Source organism: Triticum aestivum, chromosome 2D (genome assembly GCF_018294505.1).
Source record: "Triticum aestivum cultivar Chinese Spring chromosome 2D, IWGSC CS RefSeq v2.1, whole genome shotgun sequence".
Taxonomy (NCBI): domain Eukaryota; kingdom Viridiplantae; phylum Streptophyta; class Magnoliopsida; order Poales; family Poaceae; genus Triticum; species Triticum aestivum.
Genome location: NC_057799.1, coordinates 482,366,736 through 482,376,494, shown reverse-complemented (window position 1 = coordinate 482,376,494; position 9,759 = coordinate 482,366,736). Strand labels below are relative to the sequence as shown.

At 45.4% G+C, this 9,759-nt stretch overlaps 2 protein-coding genes across 2 annotated transcripts; one reads left to right on the top strand and one right to left on the bottom strand.

The window, feature by feature from the left end:
* The first annotated feature begins 194 nt into the window (after positions 1-194).
* Positions 195-7,073, top strand: LOC123053968 (IAA-amino acid hydrolase ILR1-like 5). Its single transcript, XM_044477595.1, has 5 exons — positions 195-559; positions 867-992; positions 1,739-2,053; positions 5,992-6,120; positions 6,340-7,073. The coding sequence occupies exons 1-5, from the start codon at positions 218-220 to the stop codon at positions 6,709-6,711; spliced, it is 1,284 nt and encodes a 427-aa protein (XP_044333530.1). The 5' UTR covers positions 195-217; the 3' UTR covers positions 6,712-7,073.
* Positions 7,074-7,272: 199 nt separating this feature from the next.
* Positions 7,273-8,134, bottom strand: LOC123053970 (periaxin-like). The gene has a single exon (XM_044477598.1). It carries the CDS (start codon positions 8,070-8,072, stop codon positions 7,494-7,496), a length of 579 nt encoding a protein of 192 aa, XP_044333533.1. The 5' UTR covers positions 8,073-8,134; the 3' UTR covers positions 7,273-7,493.
* Positions 8,135-9,759: the final 1,625 nt, after the last annotated feature.

The following is a 9,759-nucleotide window of genomic DNA, read 5'->3' as shown; positions in this document are numbered from 1 at the left end:
GCGCCGGCTGAAGGAAGGGGCGGCAGCGGCCGGACTGGAGGCCGGCCGCGAATATATTTTTTACGGATCCGTTTGAGGGTCTGCATCTGTGCCAGCCCGTAAAAATGGTTTTGCGTGAAGTGCAAACGTGTTTTGCGGGCCGGTGGGATGCGGGGTGTGCTAGAGTTGCTCTTAACTGTGAATGCATACAGTACGAAAAAGAGACGCCGCTCCGTCAATGAAAGCTTCCCCCACCTTCCACTTGACCATGGCCACTCCTCGTCTCCCCTGCCTCTTCGTTCTCCTCCTCCTCTCCACCGTCTCGGCGGAGTACGCGCAGGAGCTACTTCGGCGCGCCGAGGGCGAGCGAGAGTGGATTATCGGCGTGCGCCGGCACATCCACGCCCACCCGGAGCTCGCTTTCCAGGAGCACCGCACCAGCGCCCTCGTCCGCGAGGAGCTCGAGCGGCTAGGGGTTACCGCCCAAACCGTTGCCGGCACCGGCGTCGTCGCCGATGTCGGCTTGGGCATGCCCCCAATCGTCGCCCTCCGCGCCGACATGGACGCACTACCCATCCAGGTCCGTTCCCCTCTTCCCCTCAGAATCTGAGGCTCTGATGCTACTTCCCCTTTGATGCTACTCCGGTAATCTAGCCGGTGTTGGCGCTGAATGGCAGCAGTCAATGGGAACTGGTGTCTCGGGGAGTATGAAATTATGGACTTCTGGAGCGGCACTGTGTGATTAGTTTGCTGTAAATAATGTGACTGTCGCTTGCTATTGGGTATGTTAGGATATTGTTTGCTCGTATGATCACATTCTGTCGGTTGCGAATGATATTCTTTGTTGGAGGGATCACAGTTTGTTGGTTGCGTTCTTGGGATGGCAGGAATTGGTGGAGTGGGAGCATAAGAGCAGAGTTGATGGTGTAATGCACGCCTGTGGTCATGATGTGCACACAGCGATGCTACTGGGAGCGGCAAAGTTGCTTCATGAGCGCAAGGATCAGCTTAAGGTGGGTGCCTGCTTATAGTTCTGCTCTAAGTTTCACGGAATTTAGTACTTCAGTTGTGTTTGGGCGAGGTCGTCGGACAAAATACTTGATCCCCCTGTGTAGGCTCTCCAGTTTTATGTTATCACATGATATTTGGTAATTCTCTTGTTGTTTGTCCAAAAGAGAATACAACCCCAATGCTTTTCCTTTGTTTTGTGTGAGTCATAGCATGATGGTAATTTTTTTTTTCTTTTCAAAAAGGAGTCATTGTGTGAGTCATAGCATGATGGTAATTTTCCTTTTTCTTTTTCGAAAAGGAGTCATTGTGTGAGTCATAGCATGATGGTAATTTTTCTTTTTCTTTTTCGAAAAGGAGTCATTGTGTGAGTCATAGCATGATGGTAATGAATAGTTAGATACCATGGCGTGGCTTCGGTCATTGTTTGACTTTGCTAGTTGCCGGTGTGATTTTTTCTTTTTGTGTGTGTTGGTGTTGGCTGTGTGCATCCTATCTATGCAGTGGCCGGGTGTGTGCATATTGTGTTTGTATCTCCTTATGCTTCATTTTGAATGAATAGAATCCACCCTTTGTCGGAAAAAAAAAACCCTCGGCTAAGTAGGATGACCATTCCCTCAAAAAAGTAGATTGACCATTAAATTGGAAATGGTTAGAAGTTACAGAGATTAACATGTATACTCATTATTATTATTATTTTTTGCATGGAACATATATACTCATTATTTATTATTTGTCTTGTATGATGAAGGGAACGGTGAGACTCCTTTTTCAACCTGCTGAGGAGGGTGGTGCTGGTGCATCTCATATGATAAAAGAAGGTGTTCTTGATGGTGTTGAAGCTATATTTGCAATGCATATCGATTATCGGATGCCAACAGGGGTAATAGCTGCTCACGCAGGACCAACACAAGCAGCTGTATGTTTCTATGTAGTGAAAATAGAAGGTAAAACCGGGAAGGCTGAAACCCCACACTTAAATGTGGATCCTATCGTTGCTGCAGCATTTACCGTCCTGTCCCTGCAACAGCTCACTTCAAGAGAAGATGATCCTCTTCACAGCCAAGTACGCCATTGCCTTATAGCGATACTACTTTGCTTTGCTGTTTTTCTTCAAACATGCTATACAGAAGTGTAATGAAAACCCAATGAATCATTCCAACAAACAAAATCTATGTCGCATGAAAACACAGTGGATCATGCCAAAAAACTTGCTCGTATACATGTTATTGCAGTCACAAAACAGAGCACGTCTCGCAAAAAAAGAGAGTGAATCTTGCTCGTATACATGTTATTAGGGCTTAGATGGGTGGGAGCCCTTTTGTTCAAGTATTCTCCCCTGTTGCTTATGATATTGTATCAGTTGAAGGAAACAAATGCTAATAGTTTCTCGAGTAAAATGCAAGCGCAGTCCTAATTCTTTTCTGGAAGTGTCACTTGGGTCCTAATTCTTTCAAAATGCATATATGGGTCCTAAATCTTTCTAAGTTGTTCACGCGAGGTCCTAATCCCGTCTGACGGCCGCTGACCAGCTCGCGTGGCGCTTTGACCGCCGCCACGTTCGACTCGAGGGCCCACGCTGGAGATTTCCCGCGGATGGCGGTTGGGAATTTAAGCAATGTGACCTCTGGAGTTTGCTTTCCTCATTCCCTAGTCCCTAAGTCTTCTGCTCGCTCTCTCCCTCTCTATGGTCCTTGATCTTCTTAAGAGCAGTCACAATGGGCAGTTCTCTAGCATCAAGTATGTATCTACAGTGGCAACAAATAAAATGCTACTATTAAGAAAACTGAAGTGCTACAGTTAAGAGAAATGAGATGCTACAGTTAAGAAGCAAATGCTATAGTTAGTACTTGTTAAACACTTCACAACTATTATTCAGAAGCAAATCACATTTTGGGAGTTCTTGGAAATAGGCCTTGCACCACTGCCTTGGGTCAATTGCATCCAAGTACTCAAATGCCCCCTGGTCCAGCTCTTTCATCTCTTGCAATTTGCCACAACTTATTCTTGAAAACATCACCTTTCCAGTTCTTTGCAAAGTTTTGACACAGATGCCTCACACAAAAATATGTTGTGCATCAGGAAACAATGCATTGACAGCATTGATCAACCCCTACATACACAGAGTATAGAAAACAAATGATATATGAAATGCTACAGTCTGACAAAAGAAATGGTACAGTATGATATATGAAATGCTACAGTATGGTACCTTCTGCCTATCACTCATAAGTGTCCATGGTGCTGTGTTCTGTATGTTTAGATCCTCCTTCAATGTATTTAGAAACCACTTCCATGTAACAGTATCTTCTACTTCAACTATGGCAATTGCAATGGGAAAGATACAATCATTGGGATCAACTCCAAGAGCTGTCAACATCACTCCACCATACTTGTTCTTAATGTGGCACCCGTCAATGCATATAATTGGCCTGCAAGCAAGTAAGAAACCTCTCTTGCATGCATCCAATGACATGTAACAGTTCTAAAAAACTCCATCTTTTGCATTCACAAACATTGTAGTTCCAGGATTTGACCTTCTAACTTCAGCTGCAAAGTCCCAAAGTAAATTGTACCGTTCCAGTTCATCTCCATGTATTTGCTTCAGTGCAAATCTTCTTGCTCTTGCTAGCTTGCTTCTAGTAGGAAGCATATTGTAGTCCAACTGAACAAGCCTGGCAAAGTTCTGCAAAGACATCTTCTCATCTGCTCTGAATGTCTCCACATACCTGCCAGCCAGATATTTTGCTGTGAATCGCTTCAGTGCCCACTCTCTTTCACATGTATGTTCTCCCACATACTTCTTCACAACTCAAGATTTTGCCCTGCTATCAGGTACAGCAAATAAGAACCAGGGACAGTCACCAACACAGCCTGCCCTAACCCTCTGCTTATCATTTTTAATGTACTGTATTTGCACTCTTTGTTTCACAATGTACTCTTGAATTGCTGCCCTCAGTTCAGTCACTGTCAAGAACACCATGCCTATGTGAAAATTCACTTCTTTCATGTTCTCTGGCCTCCACCTTTTGAGCTTCACTTTCTTCTTCCTTGTTTTCCTTCCTTGAGCATCAACTACTTCCACTTCTTCTGCTGAATCACTCTCTTCAAGCTCTGAATCTTGCAACTCTTGCAGCTCATCAGATTCATAGTCACTGTCCTGCTCCAATTTGGATTTCTTCTTTTTCTTCTGCTCAAATTTGTCATCCACCCATTCTTCATAAAGATCATCATCATCTTTACCTACTTCATTGTCAGAGTCAACCCAGTCTGAATCCCACTCACTGTCATCACTGTTACTGTCTTTCTCATTGCAAAATTCTTCTTCTACCACAAGCTTTCTCCTGCTTCTTCTGAGCTCATGTCCAACACTTTATGCCATTGGTGGAACACTGCTACTGCCTACATTGTTGCTGCCTCCATGACACTAGTTGACATTGCCTTTCTGAGCTTTAACCTTAAACCTAGGACTGCCCCTAATTCCAGTATTCCCTCCGTTCTGAGCTTTAACCTTAAACCTAGGACTGCCCCTAATTCCAGTATTCCCTCCGTCCCAAAATAAGTGTCTCAATCTTAGTAGAACTTTGCACTAAAGTTAGTACAAAGTTGACACTCTTATTTTGGGATGGAAGGAGTATTAAACTGAGGAGACTTAGGGCTTAGTACAGCAGGAAGATCAGGTGTACCACTAACATGAATGTCATCAATTGCATTGTCAAGTGTCATATCTTTATGGTCGACAAATAACTGAAAATGCTGAAATTTTGGGACAACTGCTGTCATGTGCAATGTGTCAGTGTTGCAGTCCACAATCCGGAGACCATCAGCTAGATTCTTTCCAGGGAGCAACCAATACAAAATGTACTTCGATTGGTCACTATATCCTAATTGTTGCATAAAATCAGTCAGCCAGAGAGGAGACCATGTATCTACTTCACATCCATCGAACACAACATCTTTGCCATCAACATATGACTTCGACTTGCCAAATCCGCAAAAAAACCCATCATAATTGATTTCTACACTGAAAAGCTCCTCTTGTGGTCCTACATTGCAAAGGATTCGGTCATTGATTCTGCCTAAATGAGAAGAAGGGGAACTAAACAGTAGGATTGGGATTAGGGTTACGAGAACTTACCATATCACGGAGGAGGATCTCCGGGTCGCCGTAGATGTGGCGCCATCCTAGCGTCGCCGTAGCCGGACAACAGCCGGCAACGACCCCCTCTTCTCACTGGAGCAGAGCCGCCGCCGTCAATCGCCCTGTTCTCGCCAGACAGGGAGAGGGAGAGGGGTGGGGAAGAGGAAGAGGGACCGCAAATGAAAGGGAATTAGGGTTAGAGGGTTTTTCTGCAAATATTCACGGCCGGTCGTTATCCCGCCTGGGCCCTCTGGTGTCGACGTGGACTGGTCAAAGCGACGTGGCACTGGTCAGCGGCGGTCAGACGGGATTAGGACCTCGGATGAGCAACTTAAAAAGATTTGGGACGCAGATATGCATTTTGAAAGAATTAGGACCCAAGTGACACTTTCAGAAAAGAATTAGGACCACGCTTGCATTTTACTTTAGTTTCTCCTTTGTACAAGTGCTCCTACGGTCCTACATGGTTGACCCCATCTCGATGTAATGCAAGGGCTTACATTGTAAAGCTGCATTTGTTTTAGTCTGGATTAAGTATTAGCCTACAAATGTAACCAAGTTATTTCATAACTTTGAGCATATGAAACATATTGAGTAGGCACCTGAAAGGCTACTCTAGTGATGATTTCCTATGGGAAATCAACAGCTTGGCTAAGGATGTGATACGCATTTTGATGCATGTTTGTAGCATCAGTCAAGTGTTCTACAGTATATTCCACTGGATGTCTTCAGAGTCAGTTAGTATATCTGCATCATTCAACTAACCTACATTAGGAACAGCACGTGTTTCTATATGATGTCGACCGCAATTTTGCTCTGCCATACAGCCCATAACGTTAGATGTGTCTATTTGTTTTCTTCAGGTGCTCTCTGTCACCTATATTAAAGGTGGGAACTCTGTTGATGCCACACCTCCAGTTGTTGAATTTGGAGGTACTTTGAGGAGCCTCACTACTGAAGGACTTTATCGGCTACAGAAAAGGCTTAAGGAGGTTAGCATTATGGCACAATTTGATGTGATGATAATATTGGTGTCCTGCAATCACTTGTACCTTCCATTTTGTTTTTCTGTGAGCAAAGCACTTCATATCACTAGCAGCACCTTGTGTGCATTCTCTGAAGAGTCGGACTTAGACATCAGGACATGCTTATTAAACAGCTTTACTATCGGTGCAACGCAAAATCATCCTGAATAAATGCCCTTGTTCCAGGTAGTAGAAGGGCAGGCAGCTGTACATAGGTGCACGGGAGTTACGGAGATATTGGGGGCTCCCTCCCACCCAATGTATCCTGCCGTCGTCAATGATGAGAGACTCCACGAGCATGTAGAGAATGTGGGCAGAAGTTTGCTTGGTCCAGACAAGGTGAAGCCCGGAGAGAAGATCATGGCAGGGGAAGACTTTGCATTCTACCAACAGTTAGTTCCTGGCGTTATGTTTGGTATCGGCATTAGAAATGAGAAAGTCGGTTCGGTCCACTCTGCTCACAACCCGCATTTCTTCGTCGACGAGGATGTCCTTCCAATTGGAGCTGCATTGCATACTGCCACCGCAGAAATGTATCTTTCTGGGCGTTCTGCTTAAAGTGAAGTTGGATCCGTGCATTTGCGGTAATGCTCTTTGGATGGACGATTTGAATGTATAAATGTACTCCCAACGTTCCGAATTACTTGTCGCACGTATGGATGTATCTAGATGTATTTTAGTTCTAGATACATCCATTTCAGCGACAGAGTAATTTGGAACGGAGGTAGTATGTCAAAGATGTCCAGTCTAGCTATGTACTCCTTTGTTCACAAATAAGATTTTCTAGTAACTTTTTTCTGAGTTGGATGTATATAGACACGTTTTAGTGTGTTTGGTCACTCATTTCAGCCTGTCTGTAGTCCATATTGAAATCTCAAAAACATCTTATGTTTATGAACGGAGGAAGTACTTGTGTTCAACTGTTGATTGCTCAAACTTATACTCCCTCAGTTCGGAATTACTTGTCGCAGAAATGGATGTATGTCTAGATACATCTATTTCTGCGACAAGTAATTCCGAACGGAGGGAGTACTTGTCAGAAAGCAGATTTGTTGGAGTTAGAATGCACATGACGAATTATTGCTCAGTAATTGCATAACAGTATGTCTGACATAAATGTGATAAAATGACATATATGTTCACTGTAAAAACTCAATACAAAGAGAAAGAAAAAGGGATGGCCATTGACAAGCCTAATACTGTACTACATACTACACACACACACAAAGAAAATAGGAACCACATAATGTAAACAAGGTGGCTAACGGTGAATGGCCAAAACCAAATGGTCTAGTAAACATGGAAATGTAGATTCCCGCTCCTGGTGCTCTGGTTCGTGCCTATGCCAAAGGAGGTGGCGCAAGGAATGGCATCGGCACGTTCACAGTGGGAAATGCAGGCATCGGAGGCAATACCACCTTGGGGATGGAGATGGATGGAATTGCAGGCATTGGCGGCATCGTCACCTTCGGCACAACAACGGCGGGCATGGGCGGCAACGTGACCTTGGGAACGGTGACCGCGGGGACGGCCGGCATGGGCGGCAACGTGACCTTGGGCACGGTGACCGCGGGGACGGCCGGCATGGGCGGCAAAGTGACCTGAGGCACGGTGATCGCAGGCACGGCCGGCATGGGGGGCACCGTTAGCTGCGGGAGAGTGATCGCCGGCACGGCCGGCATCGGCGGCACTGCGACCTGCGGTGTGGTGAGCGCGGGCACGGTTGGCACTGGTGGCATTGTAGGCATGGTGGGCACGGGCGGCTTCAGTGCGGGGATGCCTGGAACAGCGGCAGGCGTTGCAGTGGGCGCTGCTGCCTCCGTGGTGTCGGCCAGGAGGCGGCCGGCGTGGGTCATGTGGGCGCTAAGGAGAGCGAGGGCCATGGCAATGGCCAAGAAGCTACCAGTGCTGACAGCCATTTCAGGAAGCTGTGGGCAGTGTGCTCTCAGATTTCTGGGTAACTGGCTGCAGGATTGGTTCTCAGCTTGCTTGGTGCAGACAACCGGGATGGTTCACCCATATTTATGCAGGATGGCATGATCATGGGAACAGGGTGTGATTAGGTTGGTGGTTGGCCAGATTAAGCAAAGCGACTTCAGTTCTGTTTGGAATTGGTGATGGACTGATGGTCAGGCCAGTTTGATGAGGAGGTGGTATTGGCGTAGTGATACGCACTGTGACTCAATGTCGTCAGTTAGTTCAACTCCCTACTGGTTCGAAAGTAATGCCTGCGCATCAGATTGGTTTGCCAACGATTGGCCTAAACTGAGCTTTTCAGGTATTTGGTCAAGTATTTGAGATGCAAACTTGCAAGGCACCTCCAACAGCTTCCAGTATATGATCGGGATTAAAAAGAGTATTTTTCATATCAATGAGCTGACACTTTCATTGCCTTGAACCGAATTAAAAGCAAAAAACTACCACATTTATGCTAGGTTTGCAGAATACCACCTAGTCAGTAATCCGTTGAAAAATCACCGTGTCTAGAAAACACTTACGTGGACTAATGGCTTGGTTGACGGTGCCGCTTGGCATCGGTTGGTCAAAATGACCCGGTCGCCCCCCCTCTCTCTCTCTCTCTCGCGCGCGCGCTCTCTCTTCTCTGTTCTCGTCGCTATCGCTGACCAGGTTGCTTGCCGCCGGCCGCCATGGTGTTGTAGAACAACGACGACACCAGCGAGTACTCGGCTGCCCAGTACATCTCCTCCAGCGACTCCGCTGTCAAGGTCAGTGCATTCTAGGGTTTCAATTTGGGGATTTTGTTTTTCCGGTTCGATTTGAACTAGTTGTTTGAAATATTCTCATTTCTTTGATTGGTCTAGATCCCAACTATAATCAAGGACCCAAACTACTGTGGTGTTGGCGAAGAGGTGATGGTGATGTGTGAGCATGGGAAGCCGGCGGAGAGGTTAGTTGCTTTCGAAGGGATTAGCACTGGGAGAAGGTTCATTGCTTGTGTCATGGATGTAAGTTAACAAATTTGTGGAATTTGTGTAAAATATTCAATTGTTCTAGGGTTCATAGTTCCCGTTCAATGTTCATGTTCTAGGGTTCATGGTCCTTGCTCATGTTCTAGGGTTCATAGTTCCCGCTCACTATTCAATTGTTAGGTCTTGATCCCTAGTATCCACTATGTTATGTGACTGATGTTGCTATGACTCTGCTATGCTTTATGCTTGTAATAGGGTCTGAGTGCCATGATTTCAATGTTGGCGAAGAGGTGATGGTGATGTATGAGCATCGGAAGCCGGCGGAGAGGTTAGTTGCTTTCGAAGGGATTAGCACTGGGAGAAGGTTCATAGCTTGTGTCATGGATGTAAGTTAACAAATTTGTGGAATTTGTGTAAAATATTCAATTGTTTTAGGGTTCATAGTTCATGTTCAATGTTTATGTTCTAGGGTTCATGGTTCTTGCTCATGTTCTAGGGTTCATAGTTCTCGCTCACTATTCAATTGTTAGGTCTTGAACCCTAGTATCCACTATGTTATGTGACTGATGTTGCTATGACTCTGCTATGCTTTATGCTTGTAATAGGGTCTGAGTCTCATGATTTCAGATCTGAACTCTCTATGTTTTCATGAATATAATTATGTTCTTGATCTCAT